Source organism: Pollachius pollachius (assembly GCF_949987615.1).
Source record: "Pollachius pollachius genome assembly, chromosome: 14".
In the NCBI taxonomy this organism is placed as follows: Eukaryota; Metazoa; Chordata; class Actinopteri; order Gadiformes; family Gadidae; genus Pollachius; species Pollachius pollachius.
The window spans coordinates 12,047,939-12,067,239 of NC_136947.1; the positions used below are offsets into that span (position 1 = coordinate 12,047,939).

General features: G+C 45.4%; 2 protein-coding genes across 2 annotated transcripts; one reads left to right on the plus strand and one right to left on the minus strand.

Annotated features, from left to right (window-relative positions):
- Nucleotides 1-1,250: 1,250 nt before the first annotated feature.
- LOC307086186 (WD repeat-containing protein 48) lies at nt 1,251-11,208 on the plus strand. The gene is made up of 18 exons (XM_079751319.1): nt 1,251-1,321; nt 1,939-2,079; nt 2,215-2,293; nt 2,421-2,633; nt 2,752-2,840; nt 3,104-3,205; nt 3,460-3,684; nt 4,534-4,608; nt 4,901-5,003; nt 5,266-5,363; nt 5,675-5,782; nt 5,995-6,091; nt 6,669-6,764; nt 6,946-7,051; nt 7,910-7,997; nt 9,568-9,644; nt 10,049-10,241; nt 10,824-11,208. The coding sequence occupies exons 1-18, from the start codon at nt 1,274-1,276 to the stop codon at nt 10,917-10,919; spliced, it is 2,034 nt and encodes a 677-aa protein (XP_079607445.1). The 5' UTR covers nt 1,251-1,273; the 3' UTR covers nt 10,920-11,208.
- Nucleotides 11,209-12,687: 1,479 nt separating this feature from the next.
- LOC307086187 (Golgi reassembly-stacking protein 1-like) lies at nt 12,688-18,216 on the minus strand. The gene is made up of 9 exons (XM_079751320.1): nt 18,078-18,216; nt 17,267-17,347; nt 16,904-17,107; nt 16,709-16,795; nt 16,315-16,445; nt 15,668-15,800; nt 14,988-15,087; nt 14,576-14,710; nt 12,688-14,139 (listed from the first exon to the last, which is right to left on the minus strand). The coding sequence occupies exons 1-9, from the start codon at nt 18,138-18,140 to the stop codon at nt 13,694-13,696; spliced, it is 1,380 nt and encodes a 459-aa protein (XP_079607446.1). The 5' UTR covers nt 18,141-18,216; the 3' UTR covers nt 12,688-13,693.
- Nucleotides 18,217-19,301: the final 1,085 nt, after the last annotated feature.

A 19,301-nucleotide genomic window follows, 5' to 3' on the forward strand; every position in this document is an offset into this window, starting at 1 on the left:
AGAGATAGAGCATTAGAGTCGCTGAAAGCAAAACATTAAAATACTGACAAATATACTCACATGTAAAACTGTGATGGTAACGGCGCAGCTTCCAGAATTAGGTGGGGATTTCAGTAGAGGGAAGTGCCAAATCCAGCGCGCAAAACCCATAATTTCCCTCAAGCAAGTGAGTAACAAAAACGAAATCCGATTTTCCAGTCAATTGTCTTCTAGACCAGCTGAATTACCTTACGTTGGACATTTTAAACGCGGGCAGGTGCACAAGCCATTAACTGTCACTTGACGAGAACCTCTTCCCGCCATTCGAATCGTTTGTTCTTTATTCCTGTTAGACGGCAGGTCCGAAGTTGATACACTCTTTAAAAAAATGGGTGCGCAACAGAATTTTCAGCGCTTTCTTTCTACAGTTGCGCCGCCAGGAAGCAAGAAGCAAGTCGCGAGTGCCGGTGGCAGCTCGTGCGCACTGCAGTCCGTCATGTGGATCTGGGAGGGAGGGCTGGTCGAGCGACGAGCATCAGTGGGATTAGACTATTTGGGATTATTTTTTCAAACTTTTTAAAATAAAAAATGTAAATCCATGTTATTCTCAAATGTACGTTTGACATTCTATGTGTAACCCAATCTAAAGTGTTTTATTGTTTTCAGATGTGGATATTTTGTCTTTGTAAAATCATTTACAAAGACAAAAAAATCATTCCATTCCTTCTGACGAGAATGGCATACGGTTTACACCTCCAAATAGGTTTTGTGCTGTATATTATTTGAGACAGTAGCCTGCATTTATCTTACTCAAGAAGGCTGAAAAACACCTGGATTCATGGGCAACTATAACCGATCATTTATTTTTGTTGTGTTGTCTTCTCGCCCCATCTGCTGGTGTAAATAGTTCAGTTAACTTCTTTGAAATTTACAAACCACTAGCTCTCTTACAAACAGGATAGCGTTTGCGTGCCAAACGGTAATTTGCATCGATATCGATTTTTATGGTTTACAAAATAAGTATTTTGTATTATTTTGATCAAATTAAAAACTAATAATTGTGGTATAAAATAGCAGTTCCAATAAAGGAAATAACAATGTCTCAATTTAAAAGTGTGCAGAGCCCAACCATTGGAAATAATCAAATGAATCATATTTAACTCCGTATGAAAGGGCCAAGCGTGGAGTCGGAGGAAAGAATAAAACTACAAAACTACATGACCCACACACCTCAAAAGAGTGTTTTCGTTTCTTCCGGATGTACAATCACACGCATTGACTGTCAACATGCAAGATGGCCACCCATCATCGGCAAAATGCTGCTGGGCGGAGAAAAGTACAGGTAAATCATAATTATGTAATAACTAGTCGATGCCTACAAACGACCAGGGAATGAGATTTAATCTAAATTCACAAATTGTGGACGCACGGGGGGCATTGAAAACCCCTCGCAGGAGACAGTAGGACTGTTGAACCATGACTCCAGCCGGCTAACTTAGCTAGCTTAGCTAACGTTAGTTAGCGTTTTCAACCAATCGTAAATTCTTCACCAAATTCACATGTTGTGACTGTGGATCTGATTGAGTTTAGGTGTGTTTGCGTCTATGATTATTCCGTCATATGAGCGACACATTCAGCTTCGGTAAACATTAACGTAATTTAACACTGCAACTGGCTCTGTCTATTTGCTGGATTAATGCACGTCCGACGGCAGTCCTACCATGCAGTTTGCAAGTATGCAATATCATACACTTTAACACGAATGGACAAAACGTATTGTTATCTTGCCGCGACAATCTATGATTTATCGTGGCGCCTATCGCAGAAGCATTTACGAAACGCAAAAACACAGCAAATTGTCATTGTAGTTACGGTAATTTAATTCAAACTATATATTGCATTGATTTCTGTAATTGAGACTCCACAAACCAACAATCATGATTCTACTGTGTGTTACAGGTGTCCTATGTCATTAGAGATGAGGTGGAGAAGTACAATCGGAATGGGGTGAATGCGCTACAACTGGACCCTGCGCTCAACAGACTGTTTACGGCTGGGAGGGACTCGATCATCCGGATATGGAGTGTCAACCAGCACAAAGTAATTCATTGTGCCCATCACAAATGAAACTATCAATGCAGAAATTATGTTTTTCTCATACTGTGGGGTTGCAGTTATGTGTATCCCTGATTAGATGATGGCTAAGGCATTGGTTCCTATTATTTTTCATTGTAGCAGGACCCGTACATTGCCTCCATGGAGCATCATACAGACTGGGTCAACGACATTGTTCTATGCTGCAACGGCAAGACATGTAAGTGCGACCACATGTGGGTCGACCCCGGATGATCTCATGTTCTTCTGTCATGTGGACTTTCAATTAATCCCGCCTGCGAACGGACTCAACGTTAACACAAAACAACCCCCACCTCTTTCCCCAGTGATCTCAGCCTCATCCGACACGACGGTCAAAGTGTGGAACGCGCACAAGGGCTTCTGCATGTCCACGTTACGGACGCACAAGGACTACGTGAAGGCCCTGGCGTACGCCAAGGACAAGGAGCTGGTGGCGTCCGCCGGCCTCGACCGACAGATCTTCCTCTGGGACGTGAACACGCTCACGGCGCTCACGGCCTCCAACAACACTGTCACCAGTATGTCTTCATGGCACTTGAACCCCCCTGCCTTGGTGCATCGTGAGTCTTGTAGTTCATTGTAATGGACTTCCTGTGATTATCTAAGTGGTTTTGTTGTTTTTCATCTTCCCGACAGCCTCGTCACTCAGTGGGAACAAAGACTCCATCTACAGCCTGGCGATGAATCAGATGGGCACGGTCATCGTGTCAGGCTCCACGGAAAAGGTATAGAGGCTCTCAGGTTACCTCATCAGGTTCTGTTCATTGTACCTCATGCATTACCTTGTTATAAATGGTGTTGGTGTTGATGTACGTCTACTCCCCTCGTCCTTCTCATCCCCACGGCCGCTCTGCACTGTCCGGTTGCTGTAATTAGAAACGTCACATTTTTTGTAGTAACTCCAATTTCGTTTGTGTTCTTTGGATTGTTGCCTGACTCCTCCTCGATATAAGCGTCTACTAAATAAATGTTGTTATTGTTTGTAAAGGTGCTAAGAGTCTGGGACCCTCGTACGTGTGCCAAGCTGATGAAACTGAAGGGCCACACGGACAATGTGAAATCACTGTTGTTGAATCGGGATGGCACTCAGGTGAGTCCGAACACCAGCAAAGACTCACAGAGACAAACATTCTTTTATTCTGACTGATTTATGACTGTTCTGATTTAAACACCCATTTAAGATTTATCATGTCTTATGTCACTATTATGCACGACCACTTATAGAAAACCAGGTCATACAGACGTTTGGGAAGCTGCTCTATTTTTGCTCTCAGTATCACCTGTGAGTCACTGTAGCGCCACACCACTCCATGTGACTTGTCCCTTAACCTCCTCCTCCTCCAGTGTCTGTCAGGCAGCTCGGACGGGACCATCCGGCTGTGGTCCCTGGGCCAGCAGCGCTGCATCGCCACCTACCGGGTCCACGACGAGGGCGTTTGGGCCCTGCAGGTCAACGAGGCCTTCACGCACATCTACTCGGGTGGCCGTGACAAGAAGATCTACTGCACCGACCTGCGCAACCCGGACATCCGCGTGCTGATCTGCGAGGAGAAGGCTCCCGTGCTCAAGGTGAGGAGGCCCCAGCGGTCTGGCCGAGTAGCCTCTCGTAGTCTGGCCGAGACCTTGTGTTTTGGATGTCTCCCTTTGTCATGTGCTTGAGTACTTTTATACTGGACAGTGTATAGTGGATAGCCCATAACTCTTAAAGTTGTAAAAGGTGTTTGGCTCTCGTCATAAGGTTTGTGGGTTTGAACCCCGATTTCCGCAGTCTACCTGTAAGCATCCTTCAACAAGATTTATTTTTATTTTTGGCTCTGGAAGAAAACTGAATGGTAAATATTTTTTCTGGTTCCTATTGCAAGGACTAGTCCTCTGTTGGTTGTTTGTTTTTAGAAACTTGGTTGTGTGGACCTTGTCATTTGTGTAAATGTAAAGCGGAACAAGGACCCGGAGAACCAGACAGGCCATTTACTGGTGGGCGTTAGCCACATTAAAGCTCCCGTGGAAATGGGAACCGGGAATGACCTGGCAGATTTATAATGCAGTGTTTTAAATTAGCGTGGTTCCTTTCGGATGGGTCTTGGTTGTGATCTCAGAGGATGTCTGGGGGTTTGGGTTAATGGAGTATGGTGATGGATCATAATGCTCTTGGTTTATGTTACATTTCTTAAAACGTCTTAGACTGTAGTAGCTCAGTGAACACTCTTCTATTCTTTTTGGTCAGTTATTTGTCAAAATTGCTTTTGAAGGAATATTTTAATAATATATACAATTTACCAATAATGTGTATCCATTTATCTTTAATTCATGGTTATTTTGATTGACTGTTTGGTCTCATTCCAAGGTCCAGGACTCTATCCATCTACTTCCCCACCAGATTAACTCTGTCTCTGTCTCTCTCCTTCTCCCCTTGCCCAGATGGAGCTGGACAGATCTGCTGACCCTCCCCCAGCGATCTGGGTGTCCACCACCAAGTCCTCTGTGAACAAATGGGTAGGCCACCACATGCCACCGCCGCACCACGGCCCCAGGCTGAACCTAGAGCTAGAAATAGAGGTGTTTGTCTGTGCCAGCACACCCGTAGACCGTGCCTCATAACGGTTCTCCGGGTGTGATTCCTTCTACATATTAAGACCTTCGCAATGACTTTGGCAGTGGGATTACCGTTCCATTGTCTTCATTTCCTCCTGTGCACCAGTCACAGAGAAAATAGCCCATGGCGGCCTGTCATCGTGATGATCAATAATGATAACATGTAGGGCATAACCTGTCTCCTTGTGTCCAGTCTCTAAAGGGAATACATAACTTCAGGGCTTCTGGAGAGTACGACAACGACTGCACCACCCCGCTGACGCCGCTGTCTACCCAGCCGGAACAAGTCATCAAGGGTAAGCGCCACTGTATTCATTTATCCACGGCCTTCGATGCCTAGACACTTTATTCATCCCCAGTGGGAAATGCTGGATGCTGTAAGCAGGGATGCCTGTGGACTATTGGAGTTTCCCGTCGGTTTCTGTTTCATCTAAAGTTTGTCGTTTGCAATCGTCTCTTAATTCTTGATTCCATTAGAGTACATCTTTTTAGTGTATTTTGTATTTACTCGAAAGGTGTACGTCTTCATCTGCTTCCTGTTTGCATGTTTCTTTGCAGGAGGCGCCAGTATTATCCAGTGTCACATTTTGAACGATAAGAGGCACATACTCACCAAAGACACCAACAACAACGTGGTATTCTGGGACGTGCTCAAGGTATAGTCTGCCTGGCTGCTGCTGTGTGTCTAGTTATATTTAGCCATTTGGCGTCCTTTGCCCTGCTAACAGCCCGAGCAGTCCCTGGATTCGTCCTACGTGTTTCTTCCCTTGTGTTTGGAGAGTTTTTCCCTTTACCCTGCAGAGGGGTAAGGGTAGTGTGAGCTCAATGTGAAACCCTTTGAGACTAACTCATTATGCACCTCACAAATCATTTGGTTTTGACCAGTTCTGTTCGGTTTGTGTGTCACGTCTGAGAGTGTGAGTCTGACCAAGGTGTTTGGGTGGGGTCTCTTGTCTTGATGCACTAGGCCTGCAAAGGAGAAGACCTGGGCAAGGTGGAGTTTGACGAGGAGATCAAGAAGCGCTTCAAGATGGTCTACGTGCCAAATTGGTTCTCTGTGGATCTTAAGACGGGGGTAAGGGTCGATAAAGCTAGGTCTTGGCTACGTGTGTGTGTGTGTGTGTGTGTGTGTGTGTGTGTGTGTGTGTGTGTGTGTGTGTGTGTGTGTGTGTGTGTGTGTGTGTGTGTGTGTGTGTGTGTGTGTGTGTGTGTGTGTGTGTGTGTGTGTGTGTGTGGTAGGTATGTGTTGTATTCCAGTGATCAGTACGCTGTCCTGTCTTTTAACAGATGCTCACCATCACGTTGGACGAGAGCGACTGCTTCGCTGCCTGGGTGTCCGCAAAGGATGCAGGGTTCTCAAGCTCTGATGGATCCGACCCAAAATGTATGTCATTGGATCTTTACCATATCTCTCCTATATTGTCTTTATATGTATCTCTACGCACAGTCGCGCGCGCACACATGCACGCACACTTCAGCCAGTTGTACTCCACATGAGTTCCTCTCTGAGGGAGAGAGAGGGCCAGGGGTTTGGCTCTGACCATATAACACATCTGACTGTCGGCTGATCAGTCCAGTGTTTGAAGACAAGGCATTTATTGTGATGTGAAGGGCTAGACACGTGACCTTGGCTCGACCTTGGCTTATTGTGCAGCCTGCAGTATCTTATCATTTGCCTTCTTATATTTTTGTTTGATATTTTCCCTTTTTGCGTGTGTTTAGTCTTTGAGTGCTCAATGATTTTAATTTCATGCTTGAATTGTTGTCTTTTTTTGAATGAAATACATAATTCAATCGTGAGATGTTATCAATTCATGTTAAAGGAAATAAAAAGTACTTGACCATTTCAAATGTCCTTTAAATTGAATTGAAGTTGTGATTCCTGCTATGTAAAGCTCTCTGAATGGCCTTTGTCTTTTGAGGTGGTACTGTGTGTAAATGACCGTGAACTTGTCCTCCAGTGAACCTGGGGGGCCTCCTGCTGCAGGCCCTGCTGGAGTTCTGGCCCCGCACCCACATCAACCCCATGGAGGAGGAGGACAACGAGGTCAACCACGGTATGGAGCCAGCTCTTGGACTGGCCTTAAGTGTGTGATCTGGTTGGCATCAGGCGCCCACCAGTGCGCTCTGACTCCGTTCCCACCCAAACCCCATCGGGCTACGGGGAGGTTTAGGGTACACGAGCCTGGGGGTCTCCAGGTGGTCTCATGGCTGTGTCGGCTCTCTCTGACCCCTCAGTGAACGGAGAGCAGGAGAACCGCGTCCAGAAGGGAAACGGCTACTTCCAGGTGCCCCCGCACACACCCGTCATCTTCGGGGAGGCAGGGGGGCGGACCCTGTTCAGGTATACTTGCTCTGGCTGAATCTGATTGGCTGCAAATGTATGCGCTAGCTGCTGTATCGGTGGTTCTGATTGGCTGGTGGGGAGATATCAACGCTCTGCCTATCTTATTACTGATTGGCTGTGTATATATCAATGTGCTGGCTGTCTTTGTTACTGATTTACTATTACTAAGAATCACTTTCTGTTTGATTATCATTAAAGCAAGATGGCCGTTTCGGACACATCCACGGATGATAAATCAATGGGCCTTTCCTAATGTCTACTATGGAAACGGCAGTGATATATCACTGACAGTTCCTATCGGGGTGTAGCTGGCCGAGTAATGTGATGCTGCTGCCATCTGGCTGGTGTTGGGCTGGGTTTGTCTTTTAGTCTGGCCGTCCTTCCAGTCCCAGTAACCCTATAGGTCCTGGACAGCTGTTTCTTGGGCTGGATGGCACAATCCCTCCTGATCGCTTTTACATAACATGTACAGAGGTGGGCGATGAATGTGTATGTTATAATTTATTAGATTCCAAATGAGGACATTAGTCTTTTCTGTTGATTCTGTTGCCATTTGTATGTCCTAATATAAACTAGGGCGTTTAATTAGTTTCAGTGAGCTTCATCTCAGTGACAAGTGGTTCATTATCATATAGTTATGGAACAGCGTACAGTATGGTGATTTTGGAGGCCATGTTGTACAAGCACTCGGATGTTACCGGGGGCGTCCATCTGTAGTTTTGATTTGGATGGCGCTGCACCAGGTATTCATGTCCCCGGGCTGGGCTGGGTTGGATGTTTAGCCTGCTGGAGTTCCTCCATAGGAGTCCCCGTGGCTCCTGGCCCCCTGACCGTGTGTACCGTCGCGCTGTGCAGGCTGCTGTGCAGAGACTCTGGAGGAGAGACGGAGTCCATGCTGCTCAATGAGACCGTGCCTCAGTGGGTCATAGACATCACCGTAGACGTAAGTACCCACGGACCCTTCGCTTGCTTCAGGTCCCCTCATTACTAACTCATGCTCTAGTTCAAGATAAAGGTGTATGTGGTCATTACGATGGATGACTTACTATTACAATTGACCTTTTAATAAAATGCCCTTATCACATTAGAATGGTACATTTGTTACTCATGACAAATTCCTTTTATGATTAATTTCTAGAAGCTACTATGCACTAGGGGTGTAACAATGCACGTATTGGTACCGAACCGTCACGGTACAGGCACTTCGGTGCGGTTACAGAGGTGTGGACCACGGTGCGTAAATGTGGCGTACATAGCGTTAATATGGCGAATGTAAAGGCTTGTTTTGCGATGCAGAATTTAAAACTTCAAGTCGGAGTTTCACCCGGACCGTTTAGCCAAAGTATACTACTCCGACTCTGTAATCCGACTCCGTAACTAGGGAGACCCCTCAGCAGCTCTCCGTCGGGATGTCGGATACGCAATGCAATTCGCTGCCCGATCTATCTTATATGTAAATGCTACAAACCGTGTAAGCAGTGTTGTAAATAAACTTCCAAAGCTTTTCAAATCTTATTTGGTGTTTTATTGGTCCTTAAGGTGGAAAGTAAACAATGTACAAAGTAATTAAGGTGCAAAGTCAAACTGGAGAAGAGATTCCAGAAATGATTTTGGTAGAGGACCAATCACAGCCCTAGCCGTCTCCGTTGCGTCGACCAATAGGTTCATGGCGTCGACGGATAGCTAAAAAATATTGGTTGCGCACGTAAGCTACGGAGAGGGTCTCCGACAGGCTCTCCGGCTACGGAGAGGGCTCTCCGTGTCTACGTACAGCACTTTAACATGCACACGCATTTGAAAAGGCACCATTCAGGTGTTACTATCATCGTTGCCGTGGAAAAAAAACGAGCTGTGCAAACCCAGCTCTCGACACTATTTCAACAACCCCTGTCTGGGCATTCAGAAATGCAAATGCCATAACCAAGTTTATTGGTGTTTTCATTGCTGCTGATCTACGGCCATTCTCCGTTGTTGAAAAACAAGCAGTTTTTTTAAATTTTCCCCTGAACTATGAACTGTACCATACTGCGACTTTAAAACTGAGGTACCTACCAAACCGTGACTTTTGTGTACCGTTACACCCCTACTACGCACAACTATGGGGAGTCCCCATGTAATATGTTCATTGTCTGAGGTTCAATAAGCCTCTATAATCATTTCACTGACATCAGGCCCTTGTGTTTGGAATGAGCGGGTGCTGTTAAACGCTGAACAGGAACAATGTGTTCGAATGTGTGTCGCCCCTCAGCTGGTACCAAAATAAATCAAGGAGGCGTGGCTTCCAATTCCATGCCAACATTAAACGACACATTCAATGACTTGGTAAAAAGATGTCTGCATGGGCAAAAGATCAAATACGGTCTTTGTTTGTATTTGCATTGTGATAAGATGGATGAACACTTTGAAATCCCCCAATGTTAAGCCACAATGAAGGCGATATTTTTCACCTTGTTGTATCTATCTTTATGATGACTTTTGTATTCATGCGTTTCGTCCTCATCTTTCTTCTGCAGAAAAATATGCCGAAATTCAACAAAATCCCCTTCTACCTCCAGCCCCACTCATCCTCAGGAGCGAAGACGCTGAAGAAGTGAGTGCTCTCCTGCTGTTTAATACAGGCTCTCTGATTAACAACCATGATCATCGCCCGCATCATGTAGGCCACTTTACCCACTTGATCAAAGAACTAGACTAGATGTTAAAAATAAGTCTAAAGGGCTGGCCCGGTGACCCAACACGCTAGCATAGCACTGCAGGGACCCTGGTTCGATTCCGACCTGCCGTTGGCTTCACGGCCCGGCCCATAAAGGCGCACGACGCCCATAACGACTGTCAGAAGGGTCAGATCCAAGGGTTGGCTTACAGCCCAAGAAGGTCCACCTTAAGCCTCCTTCACCACGCACAGACGTGTCTCCTGGATCAGCGGTCCGAAAGACTTCCGGCTCAGGCCTGATCTGGGGGGTCTGCTCTCTCCTCTGCCCCCCCCCCCCCCAGGGACCGCCTGTCGGCCAGCGACATGCTGCAGGTGAGGAAGGTGATGGAGCATGTGTACGAGAAGATCATCAACCTGGACAACGAGTCGCAGACCACCAGCTCCTCGGCCAACGACAAGCCGGGCGAGCAGGAGAAGGATGAGGACATGGCCATGCTGGCCGAGGAGAAGATAGAGCTCATGTGCCAGGACCATGTGGGTGGTGCCTCCTTCAGCCTCCTCTCCTTCCCTCCTTCCATTCCCTCCCTTCTTCCTTCCACTCAGCCATCCTTTCTCGCTCTCCTCGTTCGCACTTCTCTTCCATTTCGTCTTAGGTTTGCTCTCTCATCCTGCTCCTTCTTTCTTAGATATTTTTTTTAAATGATAATCGCTGATCCCCTTCTGTTCCTTCTCCTCTTCTGTTCCTCCTTCTATTCCTCTTCCTCCTCCTCTTCTGTTCCTCTTCCTCCTCCTCTTCTGTTACTACTTCTGTTCCTCTTCCTCCTCCTTTTCTGTTCCTCTTCCTCCTCCTCTTCTGTTCCTCTTCCTCCTCCTCTTCTGTTCCTGCTCTTCTGTCCCTCCTTCTCCTCTTCTGTCCCTCCTCCTCCACCTCCCCTTCTGTCCCTCCTCCTCCACCTCCCCTTCTGTCCCTCCTCCTCCTTCTGCTCCTCCTCTTCCTTCTTTCCTGTTAACCTCCTTCATTGTGCTGTCCCCTTCCCCTCCTCCCTGTCTCTTGGTTGGTTCAGTCCTTGTGTAACCCAGGCTCACATTCCCCTGTCGTTGTCCCGCCTCTCCCAGGTCCTGGACCCCAACATGGACCTGCGGACGGTGAAGCACTTCATCTGGAAGAGCGGCGGGGACTTAACGCTCCACTACAGGCAGAAGTCCACGTGAAGGCCGAGCGCAAAACCACAAACAAACGAAAAACAAAACAAACTTGTCGTCATTTGCCAATCACCACTCACCCTCTGACATATTGTACCTTCAGCCCCATTGTGTGGTCAAGCGTCGCCGTGTCAACGAGGAACCAACGAAATTGAGAGAGGCGGTGGCGCTCCGTTATGTCGTAGGGAAATCTCGCCAGAACAAGCCCGAGCAGACTAGAGGGGGTGGTGTGGGGGGACCCCTGGAATAGAAAGGTTGTATGAGCTGGGGGGGTCGTCTGCTCTACTGTATGTACAGTTTGAAGGATTGATACCAATGTTTTATTGTGCACCCGTTATTATTTTGTACTTAATTCTGTTTGGGTTCTCTTTTCCTTCGGTTTTTCCCATCCCGATTGGCATTTCTGTTTCCGACTATACCGGTCTCCCTTACGTTGTTTGTGTGTGTGTGTGTGTGTGTGTGTGTGTGTGTGTGTGTGTGTGTGTGTGTGTGTGTGTGTGTGTGTGTGTGTGTGTGTGTGTGTGTGTGTGTGTGTGTGTGTGTGTGTGTGTGTGTGTGTGTGTGTGCGTCTATGCACATGGATGTAGTAGACTTAAGGTTTTGTTCTAGTACATTCCAGACAACTGTCCCCCTCGTTTCTGCCGACACTCCCTGCTGCTGACCCTACAGTATCTCACCACTTATCAGTACCGTACAACGGGTCTCTCGGCAGCCTTGCCTCGACCCCCTTCGCCACTTCCGACACCATCTACAACCCCACCCCACCATTCCCCTTAACTTGAACTTACCCTTCGCTTAGAAAATGAAAATGACTGCTAAGCTTGAACCTCAGCGACAGAAGCACTTGTCCGAGTGTCTGAGCTTATCTTTCTAGCTGTGCTGTTATCAATGAACTGAATGTTCTTTATTTTGTAAATATATGTACAACACTTTGGATTTAGGCGATTCTTTTTGTTTTTGTGTCCAAGCATTTTTTTTTATTTTATTTTATTTTTTGTACAGTTAAACGGCTATACTAACCCGACTCCTCTTCCCAGTACGAAGAAGAGTACACATTGATCCACATAAATGTCTTGGTTTGAAGGTTAAGATGGCATTTTTCTTTCCTTTTTAAAACATGTTTTCATCTGCAACCTAACTGCAGTTTCATCAAGAATGTTTGTACTTGTCTAAAGTCACTTTAGCAATCAGGACATAATCTAAGGTATATATCTTAAAAAGAAGAATGAACTCATACTTAGTGCTCTGCTTGGATCATAGGGCAGGGCCTATACCGGCATAACCAGGGCTGCTGCTAGGCTCCCCCCACACTTAGTGTTTAGTAAGTCACACAAGTGGAACCGTAGAGCTGTAAGAACATGCTTCTGCACCGTGGGATGAGAAAAGCGATGGCTGTTTCTGGTCTCCGTGTCTGGCTTGGTGTGTCACAGAGAAGGAAGAGCGAAGACCTTTTTTGTTGTAAATTAAATTAAATTAAATCTTCCCCCGATTTATGAACGTGCGTATATTACTCTGGCACTCATTCGGTGCGATCCGATTGGCCAAACCTGAGGACTGGGATGGCGTGATTAGGCCAAAACACAGCGAAGAAAATATATTTATATATAAATATATATACATACCCACCCTTGTTGTAATAACTTGTGAATGATGTATATTTTAGGGATTCAACAAAGAAATAAATTTGAATGGTTTAACAATGACAGATCTATTGTAATTTTAAATGTTTTTTCCCCTCGTTTTTTAAAATGTAACGAGAAAAGTAAGGCTGAACGTCTCATTTTAAATGTTTTTATTTTCTTCTTTCGGGTGATCTGGTTCTTCTAGACATAAAATTCACAAATCCTCCGTTCAACAGCAGAAACGTTGTTTGCACTCATTCCTAATAAAACATACAGTTCATTGATAAAATATCTGCAAAAATACCCATTTTTTTTCTCCTCATTTTAACTATTAGTGTCTACTTGTGTACAGACACCCCGCACTTTAAAACAAAAACAATCATTTAACATCAGTTTAAATGTGTACAAATAAAAATCGACATTTATATTTAAAGCATATATTCTAACATTTCTAAACTATTGCATAGATCAGAGAAATGATATGACATAGCATTGAGCTTAACGTAACGACACCACTAACTACTTAATGTTTCTCTTGTAGTGACCTTTGTAAATTTAAAAATGCTAACAATCCAATAGTAGTTCTCACAGAATATTTCTAATTTCAGCTGCAATGTCTTGAAAAAAACATTTTTGTTGACCCATGTGTTTAAAATTTTGATAGTGCCTTAATGAAATTGATAAAAAGTAAAAATGCATGGACATGGCATTACAAGATGTGCTTTAAATCTTAGTGTAGTAAATAACGTGAAGCCAGCAGAGGCCGACCACTGGCTACAAACAATGTTGTCTTTGGAAGTATTCTTAATCAAGTTACTCCACTGATGTATACAAAAGGATTGTCAAGCAATGCCAAGTCAAAACAATTTACGCAAAACGAAAATATATGTATCAATAAAATAAAATAAATAAAAACCCTCCCATCCCTAAAGCATAAAGATTTGATCAGCGTAGCACTACAAATATATGATTTAACGGAAGACAAAGTTGAATAACATGGTGTGGATAAAAACATAACGAGATAGCTCTGTAGGTTTGAGATGTGGTTCTGCTTGTGGATGGGCTTCCCTTAGTGTGCGGGTGCTAAATGTGTTCACAATCGTGCAGCACGGCCTGACCGGACACCCAGCTCAACGGAAGACTCCTCCAGCCTCGTCCCCATCACGGCTCTCGCTCCTCCTCCTGATGCTGCTCCTCCTCCTCGTCCCAGCGCTCCCGGGTGGGGGTCCCGGCCGCCCCTCTCTCCGGTGTCTGCTCAGTAGGCTCCTCCCCCTCCACCTCCTCGGCGCCGCCCTGGCACAGGAGGTCGTCCTCCGAGGCCTCGCCGAGGAGGGTCCGGTGGGGCAGGAGGTCCACCTGGGGGGGTGTGGAGGGGGGAGGGGGAGAGTCTGGGGACGCGGCGGGGGATACGCTACGGGCAGGGGACAAAGGGGGCGAGTGTGTGGTGGTGGTGGGGCAGTCTGTGGCTAGGGGGCCGGGTGGGGACTCGGGTGGGGACTCGGGTGGGGACTCGGGTGGAGCGGAGGTGGATGTGAGGTCCAGGGTGGCCAGAGAGCAGAGCTCCTCGTGGGGGGGGGAATCAGTGCTGTCGCAGTCCTTCAGCTCCTCTGAGGAGGTGAAGAAGAAGAGGGTTAATGTTAACATATGATAGATAGATATATAGGAACTTTATTAATCCCTCGGGAAGGTTCCCTCAGGAAATTGCACTTCCATGTTACAAATGGAATAACAGTAAAGAACAACAAAATGTGGAAATGTTAAAATGCTAAACACTAAACGCTAGATGCTAAAAATATATATGCAGGGAAACAATATACAAGAAGAATAGTACACAAGCAGATATTCACATGCAGAGTGCTTAAGCATTGCAAAAAAACAGTGAAAGAAACAGTAAATCAAACAGCCAGGTTGTGTTTTATCTGTAGTGTTATGTAGTGGGTGGTGGGTCAGGCCTGTTCACTACAATTCACTTCTGTTATTATTAGGCTGTAGACCCTTAGAATCCAAGACAGCCGACCCGGGGAGGGAGGCGGCGGTACTCACCCACGCCGGACATGTCGCAGTCGCGCTCCTCGTGCATGGCCAGGGAGGTGCAGGTCATGTCGATGGAGGACACCGACAGGTCAAGCCTCTCTACGGACTCAGCGGGGTCTGTGCTCACCTCGGCCTCAGAGCCATCTGGATCATCGCGCACACACACACACGTGGTTGATTAGGGTTTGCATGAGAACCATGGTGAGGAGGACTAAATTAAGGGGCTGCACGGGCTTGTGGCCACATTAAGAGTGTTCATAAAAAAGTAGGTATCATTTGTGTGTAAAGTGTGTGTGGTGTGTGTGTTGTGGGTGCGGCGTGTGTAGTGTCTGTGGGCTGCGATCCAGTCCCAGAGTGAACAAAGCCGAACTGAAAGATGTCAGTGATTGTTTGTTTATTGCTTTGTTCAGAGGGGACCCACCGGGGTCCATGAGTCTCTGGAGGGTCGGCGGGGTGGCACCCTGGAACAAGACCTGGTCCCCTGGGTCTTCACTCTGCCCCGGGGCTGCCATCAGTGGAGCCTGGAAACAAACAACAACAAACCATCAACAATGACAGTAAGCACTGCAACGCCCCCCACAGACCTCCTGCTGACAAACATTGTCCATTGAGACCATAGGATTGGTGCCATCAGTTAAATTATTCTTCACGTCAAGAGAGGGTGTTAAATACAATTCAAGCTGTTTTTCATTTATACACAATGTTCTATTTCGATGTAATACTTCAATGTGTACAGTATTACATTACACACTGATTATAGTTTTATTGCGGTACAACTCACTAGATCTGTAACCAAAACCGTTTGCTGGTAGATTTGATTAAGGTTTCACAGGGAGTACGCACACCGGCTTGGAGTACCATTTACCAACACCGTATACCAGAGGGTACTAGTATACAGAACCCTACACAGACTGCAAATATACAGCCAAGCTTCGTTATTTGTCAACATTTAGATTGACAAATTGCGATTGCAAAAGCAAAGTCAGAAATTAGAGGCGACAATGTGGTCTCTTGAGTCGGACATTGACTGTGATGTTATGATCACCGGCTGTGCGTTATCGTGTGAGCGTGTGACCGGTGTTCTGACAGAGCCTTCTGTACCTCTGTGAACCCATGGGTGACCATCACCGGGGGCGACGGATCCTCAGGGGCTGGGGGTTCCGGGGTCTCCATGGGAACACTGGAATGGACTGGGATTCGATGCAAGTAACCGTAGCCGATGCCGCATCCCAAACTGTGATGAAATTGTTCAAAGGCAACGTTTCATTAGACATTGTAGATATGTATATATAGATGTCATATACATGACATTCACTTGGTTTCGTTCCAACACGTTTTTCAAGAACTTTTCCTAAACTATGAAACAACCATTTAAAAGCCAAATCACTTGTGGCATTGTGTTCTTTGGAATGCATCCTACTGTAATCTATTTATTCATCTTGTCATTCATTCATTTTTTCACATTTCCGGCGGTACATATGGTAATTGACCCTTGGGGATCTTTACTATTTTTTGTATATTTGAATATTGGCACTTTTTATTTGCTAATTTCTTTCTTTGTTCTGCAAATGGCTGCACCGTCATTTCCCTGGGGATAAATAAAGTTATATCTCATGCAAAGCTACTTTTCATAAAACACTCGGGGGAGATTTGCTTTGATGAGCAGCCAATTTCCCTGACCACACCCAACTCCAATGTGCCCCAACACACACACACACACACACACACACACACACACACACACACACCTGCCCTCTCCACCCCAGGCTCCATTGGGTGTGACCACCACCTCCCGGCAGTTGTCCGACTCGATGTGGTACACCATCAGCTTCAGCGGCTTGCCCTCGTGGGCCTCGATGAGGGAAAAGAAGTCCTCCGACTGTAGGGAAAAGCGTCTGCCATTACATTTTTTAAACGCACATGTCTATTGGTACATCAGAGAGGGCAGATTGACTGGGCGCTCAGCCACTGCACAGGCTCATGCAAACTAGTCACATGGAAGCCCTCAAGTGTCCAATTGGGACATGATCAACCAAATGGAATGGTATGGAATAGACATACAATAGAATATGAAATGGAAAATAAATCAAATAGACAAAAGCGAATAGAAAATAATAAAATACTTTATTCTCTCTTTCTTACGTCTTGCAGAACCTGATCCGCCCCGACGATGTAGTCCGCATGTGGTCGAAGCCCCGCCAGCGCTGCCGGCGAGTTGGGCTCCACGTCCTAGAGGGGGGGGGGGGGCAAGAACCAAGACAGCGGCTAGATCGCTCAACATCCAAAGAGAGATCGCCGGGATCCATACGTTTTGCTTTGGGGGTGGCCGCAGCTCACCAGGACGTGCCAGACGTTCTCGTTGGCCCCCTGGTAGCTGCAGAAGCGGACGCTGGCGCCCAGCAGCCCCTGGCCCCCCCACAGGGCGCTCGGCACCACCTGCAGCTCCCGGAGCTGCATGGTCTTAGTGCTGTACACCTCCATCCGCACCGCCTTCTCCGTGCTGGCCTTCAGCAGCTCCTTCAGCTGGTCGTTCTCCTCGTTCTGCGGCGTGGGACGGAACGGCGTGAGATGTGGGGAAGGGTTCTTTTGTGGCGTTAGCCTGCATTTGTGTACGCCATTCGTGTTCATTCAAAGGGGCGGTATTACCGTTGATATTAAGCGTTTTACTACAGTGTCGTTCCTGCGTTATCGTCGACTTACGAGCCTGGTGGTGTCCAGGGACAGGATGAAGTCAAAGAATGGCTGCAGTCCGGCCTTTTCTGCGGGAGAATTCACCTGCACCTGCAACACAAGGACACGTATATAGGGTAGAGGGACTGATGTAAACCAGCAGCAAGTACGTTTGTTTAGAACAGTGGTTCTCAGCTGGACTAGCCTCAAGACAAACATGTGTCATTAGTCATTAAGTCATGTCCAAAATATACAAAATTCTATTTACCAATATTTCATCAACAATGCCTTGATGTAATGTTAAAAACATGGAGTGAAGAACAGCAGCAACAAGTTGGAATAGGAATAGTAAGCCATTTAAACATTAATCAACATTGAAACTAGTGAAAATAGTTAATTCATCGGCTTATTTTTAAATATAAATGGTCTGGCATGTGCTCTGAGAACCAAATGTCCTCGCTCACGACCCGCTTATGGGTCGCGACCCACCAGTTGGGAATCCCTGGTTAATAACATTTACGACGCGTTACTCGGAGTCGCTTTTAGGGACAATGTAGGCAAAAAACGATTGCCTCAGTCTACTGCTGCCCAAATGTTGTGTTGGCCTGCTGTTACAAGTGTAGCATTAATGCCTCCTTCGTGTGTGGTTAAGACTTGCTAATAAAAGTTGAACGTGAATCGCGTTTCTAATCCTAATACGAGGAATCATAGCGCCACCTCATCACATTTGGTCCGGCTGATCCACTTCAAGTAGCTTCACTAAACTTCAACGTAAGCTAGCAGCTATTTGTATGACAAACTACTTGGACATGAATGTCTCGATGTGGATCAAAACCCTCACCCCGTGCACGTGATATCCAAACGCCCCTCCTTCGGAGACCTCTGAACTCTGAGACAAACCCATTGTGGAGTAATTCTATGTTTTTTGATATCATCCGTGATCTTGATTATGGTTTATTGACAGTCCGTGGCCATCTTGTCCTTTCCACTGACTCCAGCCCAGAGTAGCCGAGCCCAGAGTTGAACGCGGGACTCACACGCAAGCACGCACACACTCTCACACACGTACACTCACACACACACTCACACACACACACACACACACACACACACACACACACACACACACACTACATGCACACACGGAGTACTTGACCAAGACCAACTTAGTAGATAACAGAAACATGATACCGTTTATTTTATTTTATATGATTTTGATTTTATTTGATTCAATTTATTTCAGACATATCAAAAATGCAAAACTAAATGAAAGCATGAAAATACCATAAACAAAAATTATGTTTAAATTATTTCACAAAAAAGAAAAACAAATGACATATATTGATATGATATGCCTGAAAAGGAGTAGGAAGAAGTATAAACTTATTTAAACCTACCCCTTTTCCACAGCTAAATTTTTTTATTTATTATATTAGCTTCTTGTGTTCCTTATAATCTCTTTACAATCTATCTATACAATTGGCCATACTATATTTGATATTTACAATTCATACATATATACAACTTGATATACTATGATTTTTTATAATTTATCTATTTATACAATGCATATATATATATATATGCATATATATATAATCAATATATATATATTTTTTTATACAATCCATATATTTATATCTATATATACATACAAGTAATCATACAATTGGATGTACAATATTTACACTTTAAATATATACAATCCTTTTATATATATATATTAATTATGAATTATAATTATAATTATTATTTTTTAATATACTCTTGAATCTCTCCCTCATCCCTGTACCTTTTGAAAATCATTGCTTTGAACCTTTTTTTAAACTGGATCATGTTTGGACATTGCTGTAGCTCCGTGCTCATACCATTCCACAGTTTCACACCATTTACATTGACATTTAGGGCATTTAGCAGACCCTTTTATCCAAAGCGACTTACAATAAGTGCATTTGTTACAATAAGTACATTTGTCATAAGAAGTTAAACAATATATCGCTGTCGGTACAGTAAAGATGTTCATAGAACCAAGTGCAAGTATTACAATCGCTAGGCTAACCCATTC

Coding starts and splice junctions, on each gene's coding strand:
- LOC307086186 (XM_079751319.1), top strand. CDS start 1,274: ATGGCCACCCATCATCGGCAAAATGCTGCTGGGCGGAGAAAAGTACAG. Junction 3,685..4,533: donor AGAAGGCTCCCGTGCTCAAG/GTGAGGAGGCCC, acceptor CCCCTTGCCCAG/ATGGAGCTGGACAGATCTGC. Junction 7,052..7,909: donor GGGGGGCGGACCCTGTTCAG/GTATACTTGCTC, acceptor CGCGCTGTGCAG/GCTGCTGTGCAGAGACTCTG.
- LOC307086187 (XM_079751320.1), bottom strand. CDS start 18,140: ATGGGTTTGTCTCAGAGTTCAGAGGTCTCCGAAGGAGGGGCGTTTGGA. Junction 16,796..16,903: donor AGAACGTCTGGCACGTCCTG/GTGAGCTGCGGC, acceptor CCCCCCCTCTAG/GACGTGGAGCCCAACTCGCC. Junction 14,711..14,987: donor CCAGAGACTCATGGACCCCG/GTGGGTCCCCTC, acceptor GCGATGATCCAG/ATGGCTCTGAGGCCGAGGTG.